Raw genomic sequence first — 19,707 nt, forward strand, 5'->3', positions numbered from 1 at the left:
TGGAATTTTTAGAGAATTCACATTCTTTCCAAGCATGGATCAACTCCCTCTGCATCATCGAGCAGGTCTCCAGACACATAGTGTTTCTAATTTCTGATGTAACTATACACAGTTTGTGGTCAAATAAATATTTATAAAGAAAATATTTGTTTTTTTATATCTTACTTGAGTTCTTGTGAGCTTGTGGCCAGCATACTTCGAATGCTTTTGTCAGCCAAGGGACAGCCAGATAAACTGTAAGACATGGTAGAACAGACAAGTAAGTTAATCTTCTTATTAACTGAACACTTTCAAACAAACACAACATAAAAATTAAAAAGTAAAAGTTTGTAATGCAGAAAAGCGATGGGGCAAGTGCTGTAATATTGAAATTTGTAATATAGTTAACCCTCTGAATATATTTAGATATCAACATTACTTCCAAAATTACATACTATAAATGTTCTTTTTTGTTTGTTTGTTTTTTGTTTCTCTATTAACTAGTAAAATGTAACAAAAATATTTGTGGTTCCTGGGTTAACTACTTAAATGCTTAAGAATACTTTGGAAATTTTAGTAATCTATTTAAAAATAAAAGACGTTTATACAACACACAAATTAGCATGCTTTTAAGATCAACATATATTACTCAAAGGGTTAACACATAGTTCAACATTTTACTTTGACAGCATTGTTGAGGTAAGCTGAAAACAATAAATTGAAAAGACAGAATCCACCATGAAAAAAATGAAGTCACACCTTCTATGTGAGGCGTAATTACCAGTCACATGACCACTCCCATCACACCCTGGTGTTGGACATCTGCCACCAAACAAAAACAAAAACAGCCAAAATAGTAAGTATGTTAAAAAAAAAAAAAAAAAAAAAAAAAAACTTTTAAAAGTTTCATTGTTTCCAGTTTAGCTGCAATGACTGCAAGGGGTTTTAAGCATCCTAATCGAAAAGCTGCAAAATGAACAGGATTAAATGAAAATGGCGTCTCAATACAATATAGCATCATTAAGAACAAGCAAATACACATTAGCTTCTCACTTTGCTTAACTGGCAGTTTGAAACATTTATATGCTGCAAATGTTGCATGCTCATACTGCAAGGCGTATATGTACTCGTTTGTTTAAAAGAAGACAAAGAGAGAAAAGTTTAAAAGGAGAAAAATAATTTCACCTCACATTATGCTTACGTTATTAAATCCTTTTTGCTCTCTTTGCATTGAGGGTATTTGGGTTTAGGACTTGGGATTGTAACTTCACCAGGATACCTTCTTTCTTCAAGGGCCTCTTGGAAAGGATCCAAATCTTCTGGCTACCGGCAAATATATGAGAATTAGTTTCAAATAGGTGATGTTACAACTTACATAAAATAAAGCACAGTCATCAAACACTATCTCCTTCTTTAACCTAGTCTGTCAGAGAAAAAATAACTAAATTATTTTATATACTTTCACCTATTAAACCTTTAAATAGTACTTAGACATTTTTATGCAGACTTCAGAATATATAGAAATTAATTAGGTTATGTTATTAGGAAAGAAAAAAAAGGCAAAACCCAGCTTTCTATATAACTGTCATAATATTTTCCTTGAAAAGAACTGATTTTTTTTTCTAAAGTCACTGAAAAATTGAGGAACAGGAAAAAAGACTAAATGCAGCATCAAAAAGCCATCTTAAATAATATTTTTTATCATTTTAGAACAAGTCAAAGATGAAACAGGAACAATCTTAACATCTGCTCACAGAATTTCAATTTGGGGAAAACCTCAATAAAAGTCTGGAAAATTATATAATTATATAATTTATAATTAACTTTATTGGTGTATTCAGAAATTCAAAAGCATCTATTTCAGGAATGAAGTGGCTGAATGCATTGATTTAGAGATTCCTGAAGATGGTGCTATAAACACCATAGTAGAAATGTGGTGATCTGCTTGCTCTGATAAACACTTCATACTGTATGTTTTACCTCGCATTTCCTTAATAATGACAGATTTCCTAATTTCAGTGAAATTAATAGCAAAATTGTGACTAACACTGGAAGTAGAATGTATTCAGTATACCTAGTGAAAATGCTTCTTTATTGTAAGTTTCAAAGTTTGGGAAAACAGATTTAAGTTTTAATTAAAATAGGCAAGAGGTAAGTCACACACAAATAGTTAGCCTAATTTTATACCATCAAAACAAAACAAAACAAAACAAACAAACAAAGAAAAGAACAAAGAACAGTCTACAGAAGTCTCTCAAAGTCCAAATTATATTGAATGCAGTATTGTAAACTATGCGAGTGGGTAAGGGTTGAAGCTTGATGAACAATTTCAATTCAATTAAAACTTTTCAGCAGACTTTTTCAGTGTTTTGGCTCACACCAGAACACATCCTACATATTCTAAGTTAAATTCCCTAACTTGTTTTCCTTATTTGCCTCTTTGGTTTAAAGGATTTTGCTGTTTTCTTAGTATCTAAATTGAAAAGTAACACCAGTTTCTAATATACTTTCTTTGTACGTATTCTTGAAACTAAGCATTTCATTAATACAGACCCTTTCACACACAGAGTTATCAGAAGTGTGTTAGTAATCTACAAGATTAGCTAAAATAGTTGAAAGTTTATATACTCTGCTGCTTTTATTTAAATTGATATCTAAGTAATACATCCTTTCAAATACTCAGCATGTTGTCTATGGTTTTCAAATTCAGTGGAATATCTTGCCTTGAGAGCTGATTATCCCGGTATTGCATGGTTATGTCAACTTGCTTATATGGAGTAGAATAATCTGGATATAGTAAAACATCTTTACTGAAGAAAATGTTTGTTATCAAGATGATACTGTTTAGAAAACATGATTCACATTCATGGTTCAAATGTTGTCTTATGGAACTTAGTCACAGATCAGATGTGTGCCAGCATGATATATTTCTAAAGATTAATTAGCAGAGATCCTTTTGTAGAAAACCACAATTTTTATCACCTATTTATTGTTTCCTCTTTCCCTTCAATTTTCAGAAATGCAACAAATTACAAAAAGTAGATTACAATGAGAACTAATAGATGAAAAAGACATACATTAATCTCTTTGGAATCATCTTCATCTATCCTACTGGGCTTCATTTTAGTGTAGTCCACTGGCAAGTCCCAGCAGTCACCCTCATTCAGTTGGTAACACCGGTTATTCATCACAGCTTGCCGTTGTGGTGACATTGGCTCCAATGGTGTCAAAATGGTACAGCAACCATCTCGCTGCCTCTGCTTATTCATGCTCAGATCCAAGGTCCCATTTTCATCGACTTCCATATCAGGATTCTGTTAAAATAAGAAAAATATTGTTAATTCAGCTTCACACTCTAAAACTGCTAAACTGCTACCTCTTTGTGTTCTTCAGTATATATGATTGCCTAACAGAATGATAAAACACTTTTCCATTCCTGAATAGATTGTAAGCATTGAGCCCCCTCCCACACATAGCATGATGCTGTTACACAACATTAATGCTGTTCAAGTAGATTGCTTCCTGAATGGCTAATCTGATATTTGGGGGAACAGGACGAGTCTTCATTACACTCTCCTGCCACCCAGAAAACAGGTGCAAAATTTGGGGTGAAAATGAGAAATATCTAAAGATATTTTCTTGTTGTTGTATTTTTGTTCTTGGTCTACTCTGTGACAGGTGAATATCTTGAGTATCTGTGAGTTAACATCTGCATAATTCTTGTTTCCAGTCCTGTCACCTGTCTGGGTGTTCAGAAAAAAAAAAAAAAAAGAAAAAAAAGAAAAAAAAAAAAAAAGAAATCTTTTCTTTGTAAGGTACCCAAAGAAGTCCTTTTGGACACCATTTGGTTTTAGGAAGAGAAAATGCCTACAAATTTCACAGTTCCTTCACTGCAAATACAATTGTATTGGCATTTTGTATACTAACTCTTATAATCAATAAATTTGGGTAAAAGAATATTTGTGACAATTTTTGTGGCAACTGAAGTATTGTGAAATTGTGAGTACAAGCTCTGACTTTTCCCTTTATAGAAACAAACAATTGTTCTCCATTTTATTAGATGAGGGGAAATAAGACATCTTAAATGAAAATGAATTTTAAAAAACTAAGAGCAAATAGAATAAAGGTGCCCACAAAGAATCCCTCATTTGTTCAGAAATAAAACACTCTACAAGAAATTTGGTTTCAAAAGTGGTGTAAATGCTACTGACTCCTCATAAGTCTAGCAACTTTCTCTCAAGTAACAAAAACACCATGAATGCAACCCTTCTTTTTTTTTTAAAAAAAAAAAAAAAAAAAAAAAGTGACAATCCCCTCTTAGAATCATTTATTCCATTTGACATAGGGTTAAACATTAGGAAAGAGGCCCCTTCTGTTTTTGACATGTAAGATAATAAAGATTTTATTCCAGCTTTTTCCATAGCATTGATAAAACCATATTGTTTACATGCCAAAAAGAGATTTCCCTCCTATACAGTATTAAATAAATGAATGTAAAAAGAAGCATTTGAAAAAAAGTCATGAACCATTCCAGGTTAAATTATGTTTTATTACTAATACCTACTGTTAAGGGTTTAGTTTGTTATGAACGGCTTTGCACAATGGGGGCAAGAAAACCTTTGTCTATATGCAGAAGAACAGAACATGTCTGCCAGCTCAGAAGCTCTGCTATAAGCACACCAAAAACGTTTCCTCTGCACTGCATCTGTCTACTTAGCCATCTAGTGGTATCCTATAGGCACTGTACTGTTTGCTGGTGCATGTTAAATAATCATTTTCAACAGCTATCAGACTCAAAAGTTAATGTTTATAATTCAAAAATGAGTATTCTGCTCTTTAATGAATGTTGATAGTGCACTGTTTCTCTTTGATTCTGTGATTCTGTGATTCTTTATATATAAAGCTTAAAAACAACATCTATAATTTTTGTCTCTAATTTCATAATATATTAAAACTATGAACATACAAATCATCAGTGACCCTACACTATTTTTCAGCACCTTTGAAGTCACCTGTACAGGAGGATTTATTGTTTGTTTCAAATGTCTTAAGCAATGACTTAAGAACTGCAATATCACAGGCACACATAGCATACAAGTACCACAGTTTTCTTTTTACAAGATCTTACAACATTAGGCTTCTAAATGAAATTACATCATTAAATCTTAATATTTTCATAAAATGTATGAATCAGACAGTGTTTAGCAAAAAATTCTGTAGTGAAATTAAGAGCACTTAAGCAACTCAAACATCTTTTATAATTATAGATCTCACTACTGAGACAAATTTAAAAAAAGGGGGGCTGGAGGGGAGAAGAGTAAGTACATGTTATCAAGTTATCAGTATAAGCAGTTTATAGATTGGAATTTCCTGAGATACTTCTCTCTCTTTTTTTTTTTTTTTCTATTTTTTTTTTCTTTTTTTTTTTTCTTTTTTTTTTTTCCTGCTTAAGAGAGCCACCACATTATGTTAATTTTGAGGAAAATGAAAAAAATAAAAAGGAAGATGTACTAAAGCTGTACTAAAGCTTCTTTCTATCAAAGGCACAAAACTAGTGCAGAAAAGATGAATCTTCATCAACAAACAGAATTACTTATTTTTACCCTTGCACAGAGATCCTGAGGCTTAGTGGAGAGGTTCTGAGGCATCTCCCTGCAGCGGGTGGAGAGATTCAGAATAGCAGTAGCAGCCATGTGCGCTGCCTCCATGTCATGAGTATAGTCAAAGCTGCTCTTGCTGCAGGTACTGCTGGCACTGCTGCCTCCACCACAACTCATATTGCTGCTGCTGCTAGGGGCATAACTGCTTGTTGTGCTGCTGGTTGGACTTGAATTCTTACAGTAACGTTTAGCTGTGGGAAGAAATATGACAAGGATGACTCAAAAGAACTAACATTCTGCATAAGTGAAAAGAAAAACAAATTGCTGGAGGTGAAATTTATAATGAACAACAGTAACCATGCCCCCACCCCACTCCCCCACCAAAAAAAAAATAATAAAAAAGCAATAAGAATGATGGCTGTATTTCTTGATTTTTGTCTGTGATTTTATATGCTAAACATGTGAGTTTGTATGAAATAACCTCCTGCACAAATCTGTATGATGTGATCATGAATTATTCTGACAAACAGGCTAGATTTAGAAAAGAATAAAAACACAAAGAAACACTGCTTTTACCCCACGTATACAGTCAGACAGAAGGTAGGATCTGCTCAGGTCACTCAGTTTTGTTAATGAAGAGCAACATGTTACCATAACATTATAGGACTTTTTTCATAGTTACATGAGCAAATGTAATTGTAAGGCCTAGACTCCCCAGAGCTACTGGAGAACAAGCCCATTATAAAGCTAATGGGCTTGGGTCTCCGGGCCAAAGTGCTAACCGTATGTCCTTAAACACTTCACATTTCCTAACAGGTTCTTCTTACACCACATTAGCCATCAGAAAGGAAAGGAGGAAGAGAACATGATGAAAGTAGAAGGAAGCTGGATCCACACCACGGATCTCACAAAGGCAAAAGCAGTGACAGTATAAATGGAAACAAATGTAAGTGAAACAACCCCATCTTCAAGCATCTCAAGTGCCTACAACTCTGTAGAAACAATGCAGGCCAAACATACTCACTCCTGCTTTCACTGAGGACAGCGGCACTCAGCTGTATTCTGGCTGACAGAAACCACTAATACACTGACAAAGCTTACTTCCATTCCATTTAAATACAATGCAGAACAGTTGCTGCTTTTAAGAACTACTCTTTGCAGCCAAATGTATTACAATAGTAATGCAAAACAGTCCTATTAGCCCACTTATTTCTTCAACCTTCTTCCCAAATTAACTATTTAAAAGCATTTCTATAAAATACAAGAAAGTGTTGTCTGGTCTCCTAAATCTAAACGTTTATATATTTTCATAGAAAATAAATGTCAAGGTCAGAGGATACATACATGGATATTACAGTGACTATTTCCCCTTTAGAGAGAAATATATACTGCAGAGATCATACCATATAGCACAGTATAACAATAACCAACTAGCATGCTGATTAGAGAGCTATACAAAAAAAGGTCAGACCCTAGCTAGAGCTCTTCTGTGATGGGTTCCATTTAAATGCCAGACTCTTCAGGTGTATTTGTCTGAGCAGGCATACATATAATAATCTGCTCCCATGAGCACAGCCCATTTGTGAACCACAGGCCGCTGTGGTAGACAGGCAGGGTTCAAAAGAAGAATCTGAAAGCAAAATATCTCTGCTAGAGCTTATGTCATCCTTCTTTCTCTACAAAACTGAAAAAAATCATGGCACTATTTTTACTGTAAAGGAAATAGCATTTCACTTAATTCATAACAGATGGAGTTTTCTCAGGAATGCCACATAATGCACAGGGTGTGATTTTTTTTTTTTTTTTTTTTTTTAAGTGAAATGAATGCTAAACATTCATCACTTTTCTTTGTTTTGAACACATAGTAGCACTACTCTAGCAGAGTACCCACTAATAATAAACCTGTGAACAATTCCTCCAGAGTTTCATCTTTAATATAGTAGTCAGTGGTGGTCATTAAAAATTCAGCATTTATCCATTGTTACTTTGCAATTGTATCTAAGACACAAGAATTTTCCTATACTTCAGGAAGAAAATAATTGAATAATTCAATTTTTACTGTGTTAACACAGCAAGCACCCTGTACCACTGAACTTGTCAAATCAGAAATATCTTTCAAAATTCATATGAACAAATAAGACTTCTGTTACTAGTAAAAAATGTTAGTCTTGTAGGAAGTCACATTTAAACAAGCATAAGAGACATGCTATATTGGAAATCATATATATAAGAATGTGTGTTAAAGAAAGGCGGGGAAACAGGCAGCTTTATAGATAGGACCAGAAACTCATGCATGCTCTGATACGGACTCCTCTGTGGCCTTGGTCGACCTATATTATCCCTTGAACTCATTTTCCCTATAAATATAAAATTGCTTCTAAAATTTAGTTGTGTTGTGATTTACTTGCATAATACTTTGAAGGTGTAAAGTGCTATAAGCATGCTACACAACTGCTAGATTTTAGATTACCAATGATTTAAGCAAAACTTGGAGAGACATGGCCATGGTCATTTTATATTTACTATAAGTGTACATTTTAAAACATGTCACATAGCCCAGTCTGTTCATTCCATGATAGCTTTTCAGAAGAAACAAAGATGACTAATTCATAATTAATTAAATCAAGTCCATTTCTAAGGAAGGGAAAACTACATTGTTTCAATACCAGGCAATTCTGCTTGCTAGTAGCCCAACTCTGTGGCACCAGGTTTGAAGATCTGCAGTCCAGCTATGCTTTATGATCCAGCAGTGAAACCAAATGTGGAAAATGTTTTTCCTGTTAAATAATAGACGCAAGTCTAACCAGCTGCATATCCATCCAGCATGCTGGCCTCCCACTGAGCATGCCCTGGGGCTGATTACAGAGAACCTCTCTAAATCTACAGGCTCCTCTTGCTAATTAACGTAAGAGTGGAAGAGATCCCAACAACTTAAAGAACTAAACTCAGGTATTTGGTATGGAATTAAATTTTACCCAGCCACCCTCATCCTCAGTATTGCCTAAACGTGGAATCTGTTACATAAATTAATTACAGTTTCAATATGTTTTATGACTCACCGTGACAGATTCATCTCACCTAATTTCAGGTATCTGACCTAGTCATTTCAGGCTTTCTCTAATAGCATGGAAAAAAATAGGAACTTTCAGGTGGTGATTCACCTGGTCAGTTTTAAATAAGTACTTCAGGAGGAGATCAATTGCATCAAAGAAGCATCTATCTTCCTCCATGGATTTAAAAAGGGTGACTAGCTCAGACAGAGGTGCTACCCATTGTAAAATTCTAGACATGGTCAAATGAATCCCACCCTTAGTGTTTTCTCAGTGTTTTGATAGAAGGTCCCAGTATTGTTTGTGGGAAGAGAGGAGCTCCTGTCATCACCTGAGAAACTGGAACAGTTGCTATCTTCTCTGCCTGTTGAGTCTAGATGTTCTTATCTCTGTTGTTGTATACCATAAACCCAGTAAACCCAAGATGTGATCCACCATGAAAATGTTATCAAAGACAAAGCAAGTCCACAAACACAAGCAGTACTTACTCCTAAACAATTATCAGAGCATCCTATCTCACAATATAATGTATTCATTTTCTTTTTCTTTCTTTCTTTAAAAAAAAAAAAAAAAAATTACTGAAAAAAAATCAAGAAAAGAATCCAGAGGAGCTATTTATGTTCATGTAACTCACAACCACACACTATTGAACATATAATCCTTTTCTCTGATGATGAAAATACAATGCTTGTTTACAATTAAAAAAAGATTGAAACACAAGGCTATTGATTTTTCATATCCTCATACTATTTGTCTCATCTTATATGGTCAGAAAAAAATAATCTGTTGCATACTTAAAAGTACTCCAGATAACTTTGACTTTCTCTCAGCTTTTTCAGTATGACTTTTCAGAACTAAATCTGTTCTTATATAAATGTGTTTGCTGCCATACATAATAGGTGTGCTCTCTGTACCTCCATAATGGCTTTGGCATAATTTATTTTACACCCGACTACAAAATCAGCTAGAAATACTGCAAAATTTCTTGTGGAAAAGTGGCTCTTTTAAGTGAAGAGAGTCTTCCTGAAATCACCTTCATATTCAGTTATTTCCAGTAGTTATCATCAAAATCCAAGATCCATTGAAAGTTGGTGCCAAGAATTTAGTTAATCATTCTATGACTTTAGGTGATTTTCTTGAGGAACTTTAAAGCCCTTTGCATATTTAAGATGAACACAACAGAGTGGCTGTGCAATATTAAATACAGGGGGATCCTAAAGGTTTCATGAATATCACTGATTGGGTACAAAGAAAAACTCAAATGATGTTCTGTGTCTGAGACCATGTCAGCATGGTCAAACAGCACACACATAACTTGGAAACAGCTACAGCATATGCCACCTGCTGCAGAGTGTGTGATATTGAGTAAATCCATAGGAAATTTGACTTTATTTAGCAAACAACCTGCTCCAGCTGTAATTGGCATTAACTGTTCTGAGTATAAAAGAACAACATATACTTGCTGTACCAGCATGAATCACATGTATCAGGGTGCCTCAGTCCTCTCTGACTTAGAAAATGGGGCAGTGAAACAATATTGTACAAATCTAGCAAGATTCTCAAGTAAAAATTATTATTATACTTATTTATGTCAAAGGAAGATGAGAGTGTAGAAAGACAGCAGTATCACCCTAATCTTTCATTTTTTAAGGCCACTGTTGAACTTGTATTTGATGTAACATGTATTTTCAAGTTCTGATGATTTGGAAAAAAAAAAAGTGTAATTTTTAATTCTTTGCTGAAATAGGGTCTTAAATGAGGAAAAATATATATTACTTGCTTAAAGCAAACATCAGTAATTTGATCCATAATTATGCATATCCACAGGTTCACTACCTATACACTGATTCTTCCCCTTCTGTAAGAGTAAACAGAACATATACACAAGAGTTAATATCTCATTTTTTATTATATTTACCTTATATCATTAGGTTACTAACTGCAGTTAGAGCTACTGCATTACCCTTAATAATGTTCAAGCTCTTATTCTGACATAGGCAAATAAGATGAGTGTATGAGAGAAGGAAAAAGGGCATTTTTATTCAAAAATGTGTTGCCTTTCTCCTTTATGCTATAGTGGAAGAACTTGCCTGTTGATTCTATGAGAAAAAAAAAAAAAATCCAAAATATCAGAAACATGAAGGAAGGATCTGTAAAAATATTCCTTTTCTCCACTTACCTACTTTTGAATGTCAGAGCCTGCATTCATATGTCAGCATAAATTGTTCAATATAGTATATTTCTTTCTGTTTTTCTAAACAAAAATCTGACAACTGCTTGAAATTTCCTATGGTAGTCTGTGAGTAGCATAAAATATTTTAAAAATGACAACAAAAAGATAAAGGCACTGGTTTATTATTATATATATAACTTGTATTGCTCTGAAAAAATCTTGAAGTCCTCAAGAGCTATAATCCAATTCCTATATTCTTTATGATGTAGTTCATTTTTTTTTTCCCTAAAAAAATCCTCTTGCCTGATGGACACCATTTTCTTCTCCTAAACTGAAGTCATGTTTAGCCTAATTTTAAACATATAACTGAGGTTTTCCAGAGAATTCAACAGGTGTATTCACAAAGACAAAATGAGCAGAAATGCCTCATTAAATAAGTAGCAGTGATTTCTGAAAGTGCAACGAGATACAGGTTTTCTACTTCCACGTCCCCACAGAGTAAGTAAGCTATCTTTATGAGTTACCTGACCTACTGTACAGAAGTGAGAATACTAATGTGACCCATGAGGCCAGGTCTCCCAGATGGCAACATAACACACTGCTCCTACACCACAAGAACTAGCTCTATTATTCAGCTTTTATTGCAATCTCAACACATCCCAGGAGCTTAATAGCTGGAGGTGTTCTTTTGCCAGTGCAACAATTGTGAAGCAAGAACCGAATAAAACAACAGTGGTTTTTTTTTTTTTTTTTTTTTTTTTTTTAAAGCCTTTAAAATATCTTACACATGACAGCATTCCTCATGATATTATATGAACATGAAAACATGTTTTAATTGTATGAAGTTTACATATACAACAACAAGATTAACTGCAAACTTGTCTCTCATGTATAAGAGTGTGCACCTCCTACCATCATATCCTTTGGGGGATATATCTCTGGATTGCACCTTGGGAGCTATGGCTCTCTTGCCATAGGCATGGTTGTCATAACTGTTATATTCAAACGTAGTCTTAGAGTATTTCTCTAGTTCCTTGGCCAAGTTGGAGCGGGGTGTGGTGGTGGGGACATTGTTTCTGTAGCCATACTGAGGGATCTCCAATTGCTTAACAAAGCACATGGGCCTAGAAATTAAAGATATGTAAAGTTTGTTAGATGCAGTTCAGTTTAATGTGTTTGTGCATAATTTATAGCTCAAATTAGAAAATCGTAGTTATTTCTTGTACTCAAGAAACAGCAATATATTATTGCATTTGCTTGGTTTGGTTATTTTCAGCAGACAAACAATATATATTTTCTTGAACAAAGCCTAGACAAAACTATTTCTAATACCACTAAATGTATCCTGTAGCTATTTTAAAATTCTGTTTTAAAATACTTCAGGGTTTCCCTTTCCCCATGTAATTGCATCACATAGCAAACATTTTCACTTTTGGGAGTTGAAACAAAAAGGGGTAACTGGACCAACAGGAGAAGTTTGGACAAATTTCTTTAAATGTCAAAACCAAAAATTAGCAGTGGAAGCTCTATTTAATCAATAGAGTTTCCTCTAAATTTCTTTCAACAGAGTTGTATGCTGTTTTCCTGTATGTTTTCCAAAAGAGTTAGTCCTGTTTCATCCTGTTTCATTCTTCAGTATACAGATCCAGGTTAATTTTGAGAAATACACATGAGATTCTCACAATCTCTGTGGACTTTGAGCCACTGCCTCACAGATCCTGCTAACCCTTAAATGAAAGTTTCTGGCAGGAGCTGCAACTCTCGTTATACAGATACATGCATGAAGGAAGGTTCTGTGAATGAATACAGAACAAAACTATCAGCTAAATTTCTCTTTCCTTTAGGGTCAGAGAAGATAACCAGGAAAAGCCCCAACTGATCTTTCAGGTCACTGAAGTAAGTTTTGAAATAGTGAAGGAATGCTGTAGTGAACTCCTCCACTGTCACGCTGTCTTCTGCATGTGGACACAGAAGTCATCATCTCTCAATGTATAAAGCAAGTAAATAAAGGTCAGATCCTGCATGCTTTACCTACGTAAGAAAGTGTTATATAAATGAAGCAAATGCTACACAGTGATGCATGTCTACCTGCTGCATTTAGCAGGAGGTAAAGATGATGAACAACAGACCTGAGGTGCTTCTTCTGGAATCAAGAATCATCAAGCTTGGTTTTTTTATTTTTTTTTATTATTATTATTTCTTTTGTTTTCTCTACTGCATTTATAAACAGAGAAAATAGAAGGAACATTCACAGGATCACAAATTCAGTCAAGATGAGAAGAATCATCATTCTGGCTGACAAAACGGGATGTGGTGGCTAGTAAGAATTAAGTTTTGAATACCTATATCTATATCTATCTATCTATATATTTTTTTTTTCTGGAAGAATTCTTTTCATATAATTTAGTCAGGATGTGTATGTAAAGATCAGCCAAAAAAATCATATTATTCATACTATTCCTTTTGACTTATGTATGCTCATTTCTTTAGATAGGTTTCCCTCCAAAATACATGTACACAATGAGCTGATATTAATAGTATTTTGATCCTACCTCAAGATAATCTACACTTAGCTAAAAAAAAATGCAGCTCAATTCCTGCACATTCAGTGTAAAACCAGAATTTCTACAGAACAGAAGTCTTATGAATTTGACTTCTTCCAAAGAAATTTTAAATGCAGGTGGGATGGAAACTGGCATGAAGACAAGTATGCGAGATTTACTCTTGGAGCATCTCTCTCTCCATCAGACAACTGCATGTAAATATTATAAATAACTCCCAAGTTCTTCATCTTAAATACTTCAATGATTTAATGGTAAAAGGGAAAGCAGGAGATAAGATGAAAGCTTTGGGTGAACTGCCTATAAAATTTGAAACACAGGGCAGACTCACAAGCAAAGTTAAAACTGCTATGCAACTTCCTTGGGAGTTTGCCAGCAAACTAGATGAGCTTTTGAGCAGTTGCCTTCTTTGTATGGCATCTGACTTCAGTGACTTCTAATCAGCAGTGTTAAAAAACACTGCATTTTTCATTTACCTTTTTCCATCAGTGAGAAATTATATTATTCCCTCAAAAGGTCTTTTTTATTAGCAGGTTTTAAAGAACCTTTCTCTAAGAAAACTGTCTGGGATGCTATATGAAAAATAGCACAACCTGAATTAGGGACAGTTAAAACAAAGCCCATCAAAAATAATCCGAGGAACATAAAAAAGGTCAATAAGCTCTACAAAAAATATTCTGCAGATGTGAACGATAATTCTGTGTTCTTAGGTTTATTGGTGTATTTTGTTTTTTGAAAAGGTCATCAAGATTAGATGAAGTTTAAGAGAATATGCAAAGAATAATGTTAATATAGTAAAAAAATTTCATTTTAAGCTACCCTATCAAATTTTAAATCCAAATACGAAGAAACCTACAAGATCAGCAGGAAATTCTGGGAACTAAAGCTGTGGTACTTCCTTCATGTTCTTCACAACAGCTGAGAGGGATGTACCTAATCTAGCCCACAAATATCTCAGTATCCATGGAGAAATTCTGCAGCTCTTGGGGCATCATCAATATAAGGCTTGTAAAATCATGCAGAGGTCTAGTCCCTTTACATGTATCCTTCACACTCCTTAGAAACAATATTTTTTCCACCCACATATCTCAAAAGAAGAGACAATAGCACAAAGCTGGATACAGCTTTGGATAAATGCAGAATCCTATGTGGATGAAGAAAATGGGTATAATTATGTCAAACTGGTTCAAGGTCCTTCCCATTAAAAAAATTAGGACAATTTTTCTCTCTTTCCATCCTTCCTGGCAGTGAGTGGGGAAACAGAGACAAAGAACTACATCTGACTTTATTTTGGAATCTAAGCTACACACGTCATTTTTCCACGTGTCCTATCAAAAGGTCTACTATTGTTTTGGTAATGCAAATAGGGCTTCTGGTTTAATTTAAACTGATATTTACTAGTAAAAGCCTGCTGAAAAAACCAAGACTTACCGGTAAATATTAGTTTATTCCCAAAAGATACCAACTTTTTTCACATTGTTCTTAGACTTTGCACTCCAGCAGTCATCTTTACACCAAACAATGCCTAAGACAAAAATGAGCTTTTCAGCTTTACATGTATTTGCCAAAATAATTACCAACCCTCCCCCATGTAAATTGAGTGGGAAATATATTCTGTGAGAACTGGATCCAGAAGCCCTAATTCTAACTCTTCTTTAAAGGAGATATATATGTATATACAAAGTATATAAATATAAATTCTCAGATTAGGTGAATGTGTGATGAATTCTGCATAATAATAAGTATTATAGTGATTTCTAATACCTTAAAACCCGATCTGATGCCTGGTTTGATTTTGACACATCACAGTTCTGATGCTTCTCTTGAGCTTTAGCCAGTTTCTCTGCTGCAGCAATAGGACATCCAGAGAGGCTGCAATTACAGAAAGGAAATTTAATTGTCTTGTCCTGCGTAGTTTCACATTATAGCACTGATCCAATTACTCCTTCTCCTCCTTAGCCTGCATCAGGAAGAATCTGAAGGAAAAGACTTTCCAAAAGCTTTTTGGTCATATGTATTTTCTCTAGACTTCCTTTCTTCTGTTTTCAAAGTTGCATGGTAGATCTTATAACTGCTCTTCTTCTCTGACTGTATATGGGTAGATTATTTATGGATGTCAGCCAGTGAACATACCAGTAAGAGAGGAGAATATAACCTGAAATCTACTGTGCAGCTCTGTTAGCAGACTTGTGACCTTTACACATCTACAAATGTTGCCAATGAAATGGCTGCTGAAGATGATTAAATGACAGTACCATTTAGGCCAAATTTTGTGCTACTTCACACTTCATTCAGCTCCATTAACTCCAATCTTTTTGCAAGGCATATAAATGAGTGCAAAATTTGGCCTAGGGTCTCTAAATCTACATCTCATATATGTTATACTTAGTGTTTGTTCATGAATTTCAAGCACTAAGGTATGCTTCCTAATAGTAGATGATGTAACATGAAAAGAAATTTCACTTGAATTAAAATTCAATTAAATTTGCAAATGCTGTACTATTATTAAAGTGACTAAAATATGCCTGATTCTTCTGGAAAAGATTTAGAACATTGAAAAACAAGTATATTGATGCCAGCAGATGGTGCTCTTAGTGAAGCTGTAAAAACCTGTGACCTGACAATGGAGGGGGTTCTTTCCTTGTCACAGTCTATCGAACACTTATGTGACCGCAGCTCTCTGTGTTCTCCACAGGAAAAGAAATTAAAATGAAAGGCAAATCAGCGCATTCCCAGATGTTCCTTTCTCCAAAGGGAAAAAAAATAAAAATGAAGCAGAGCAAAATGCCCCAAAAGCTGCAGAAAGAGGTGAGCACAGACTGCAGACTGCTCCCCTCAGCCCTCCCTCATTGTCCTAGATCTGCAGAGGGGTGAGAGTGCTCTGGAGTCATACCGGAGGGCAGCTGCTCTCTGTTGACATACTCTTCTTCAATCACCTCCAATATTCTAGTAGATATCCAACCAAAATTGAATGCTGCTTCGAGCAGTATTAAATCCCTGAAAACCTTCTCAAAGGTTTTTGCTGCATCTAGTAGCAGCGTCACTACAGAGAAGAAAGGGGTACCCAAGTTTCTTGATGAGTTACCCACGAGAGTCCAGGAGGCATGTAAGGAGGCAGTAACCCATAAGACTGAACATCCAGCACCTTAATAATGTAATCCCTTAAACCTTTATGTTACAATTAACAGTAAAAAAGGAATTAGATAATAGGAACTTTGCATCCTTTTACCCTCTACTCGCATTTCCTGGATTTTTTTTTTTTTTTTCCTAAATTGTAAGAAAATAAGCAAGACCTCATTATTTGTGGAAAAACTATGACATACTAAAATTTCTAGTAACTTTTTTTTTTTTTTTTTCTCATGTGTGTCAGAATTTAAAAGGCAGTGACATCCCTTGTATAAGAATCAATTATTAATTTTAGGAAACTATAGAAAAGTTGTATTTTTTCTCAATCTTCCTTTGCTTGACTATTTATATTGAGCATTTTTTGTTTCTAATTTTTAAATTTAATGAGACATTTTCATAATGTTTCTTAATCAAGCAAAATTCTACTTTAATTATATCTGAATAAAGATTTGGGGGTTGAGACTTTTTTTTTTTTAGTTGAAAAGTTAACTCTTAGTGTCTGTGTATTCAAAATCTTGTTTCTTGTGTATAGAATATCATTTTTAGGGGTAGAGTGGAATTTTTCATGCAAAATAGTCTCTGAAGAGAGTGAAGTGTGGGGACAAGAAATCTGCCCTAGTCTTGATGATATTGGCAGACTCTTCCTCGTCCCTGTGACAGAGAAGAAGTCATACCATTCATTTTGCATCACTGCTAATACCAATACAGAGAGAAAAAACAAACAAAAAAAAAATCACCACACCCAAAAACCTCATGGATGATTAAAATGTCTTCTGTGAATCAATTCATCCATTCTGAAGCAAATGAATACTTGTCCTCCCCAGAAAATACATGAAAAAATGTTACTCTTTAAAGCATATGAAGCACCATCTGTCAATCGTAGAAACAGAACAACAGAACACACACTCACACTTCCCCCCCTGCCAATGGACTGCTAGAAGGGCTGCAGTTCGGAGGCACTGTTCCCTTTAGATTGGTGTCCAGTGATGGAATCCTTACCTTCGGTGGGAATTCCTGTTGCTATTTACGTGGCCCCGGCCTGTGCAGCCTGGTGTAGGACACTTAAGAACATTTTCATGCATGGCAAGAACTTGACAAGGAGAGTAAGAGAAAACAGCAGAGTATGAAAACAAGAAAAAAAAATCAAATCCCAGTATATATGAAACCATTTTAAAACAAAGCAGGATTCATTAACAACCAGCATTCCTCAAAATACACGTGACACACATAGCCAATAAAGCCTGATGTGGGAAGTAAGGATTGTGACCCTATGCTCTTTAACACAGGGCAACAGTGAAAGTTAGGTTACTGAACCTATAATCAAAAGTATCTTCAGTGCAACAATGAAGCAAAAGACTTCCAACATCTTCTTAGTAAAAAAACACTGAGCAAACACCAGCTCAGTAGTAAACTATGAACTAGCAAAAATCCAATTAAAAATATGGACTCAAAAAATTCTTTCAGGAAACGTATGTACTCAAAATATACAACTTTATATACACAGTATCAAACTCAAGAACGAAAATCTGCTCTCAAGTTATACTGGTAGAACACTGAATTATTTTAAATATACCTCAGCACAACCCTGATTAGAATTTGATACTAACTATAAGACAGTCCAATTGATCTAGTGCCCAGTTCTGCCCATATCTACATAGAAATACCATTCATGTCTATATGACGAGCAGAACTGGTCATTTTATTTTAACTTGCATTGTCCACAGATGTGAAAATTGCAATGGATAGATTATTATAATTATTATTTTAGAGACTGAAAAGTAAAAAAAAAAAGAAAAAAAAAGCAATTAAAAATTGAGGGATGGTGGAAAACAAAACAAAGCAAACAACAACAACAACAAAAAACAAACTTTGTAAAAAAAGAAACAAGTGGTACAAGCTTAAGCAAATAAACTGCTTTACATCTGCATCCATTGCAAACTGGATAGAAAATTTACTCCCAAAGCTGCTCAGAGCAGCTCTTTCTGGAATCATAAAACTTATGCTGTGAATTGCCAAATTATCAAGAGCTTTTTGGTAACACTAAACAGTTTTGTATGATTTGAGACATATTTGAATCCATGTCTCAGAGCTGGATTGGCAGTATATCACTATGGAAAGAGGCCATCCAGCTCTTGCAAAATCCTGGTTTTCTCATACAAGAACTAGTCTGGAAGCCTGTATTTAGTTCTCACTCAAAAAAAGTTCTAATAAAATCAGTGAATTCCTTGACTGAGTAAAGAACTGAATAAAAGCTGTTCAGAGACTTGAGAAATTAACCACATATACTGATTAGAAGATAACCATCATCATCACCTTCATCAGCGTACTAAAACGTGTATAGATGTAAAAGCTTTATTCTGAAATTCCTACTATTCAAAGCTGTTCTTGAAACATGCTTCACAAGGCCAACATCACAGGAAAAAATAAAAAGATGAGCTCACCTTTTACATTTTATTAGGTACAAGAGCATGCAAACAGTTTAAAGCTATATTCTTCTTTGATTTACAAAGTCTTCTAAAGAGCTTTTTATTTACCATTTATAAAAATGAGAGAACTTTGAGCAACTGAAAAAATATTTGTGCTTCAGAAAATTACAGGGTCTTGCAAAGGAGAGAAATGAATCTATCTGTTCTACTGTATTCAGAGATCGACCAAGATGCAGCAGTTTCCTAAAGCACTTCCTCAATACTACTTGGCAAAGCCACTCTACCATGAAAGAGGAAACTTCTTCTGTCTGCTACTCTTGGTGTGCAGACCTATTTCCACTTTTCTGTCCTTCAGAGTCCACTTCCCTTTGGAAATTGGGGAACATTTAAGTCCTGTCTTTAATGTTTCTTTTAGTCATCCATAAATCTATTGAGATTAGGTCTGTAAGTGCTGATGGACAGTGGGGATTTTAGGCTATAGGATTCAAAGGAATAAATAAATTTTTAAATTAGTGTGAAAGAGAACTGTATCTTAGGTAGATGCCTGTCTGTCATATAGCAACATAGAGCAATTAGCTTCAACAGAACTATGCCATTTCTACCAGCCAAGGAGGTGACTTCTAGAAATGGATCTCTCTGCTTTCTGATTAATGTCTGTGTCTGGATGGGTGAACCTCCCTCATACAGAATCCATTGGCAAGGCAGAAAATTCTAGCCATGTAAATTACAGGGGAATATTGCTCAAAATCCTGAGGTGTGTAACTAAGTAAACAGTCAGATTGTTATTATTAA

General features: G+C 34.7%; 1 protein-coding gene across 1 annotated transcript in view; it reads right to left on the bottom strand.

Moving 5' to 3' along the window:
* The window catches only part of MYT1L (myelin transcription factor 1 like), a gene marked incomplete at its 3' end in the record, with an annotated part of 247,086 nt that overhangs the window by 57,193 nt on the left and 170,186 nt on the right, over window positions 1–19,707 (bottom strand). Inside the window, exons 8-14 of the mRNA XM_082756512.1 lie at window positions 17,489–17,579; window positions 15,128–15,235; window positions 11,715–11,926; window positions 5,583–5,830; window positions 3,057–3,293; window positions 1,181–1,302; window positions 166–234 (exon numbers count right to left, since the gene is read on the bottom strand). Coding sequence (XP_082612638.1) covers window positions 166–234; window positions 1,181–1,302; window positions 3,057–3,293; window positions 5,583–5,830; window positions 11,715–11,926; window positions 15,128–15,235; window positions 17,489–17,579 — 1,087 coding nt within the window. The remainder of the gene's footprint in view (window positions 1–165; window positions 235–1,180; window positions 1,303–3,056; window positions 3,294–5,582; window positions 5,831–11,714; window positions 11,927–15,127; window positions 15,236–17,488; window positions 17,580–19,707) is intronic.

This window comes from Aythya marila (genome assembly GCF_965140915.1).
Source record: "Aythya marila genome assembly, chromosome: 3".
NCBI classification, from domain to species: domain Eukaryota; kingdom Metazoa; phylum Chordata; class Aves; order Anseriformes; family Anatidae; genus Aythya; species Aythya marila.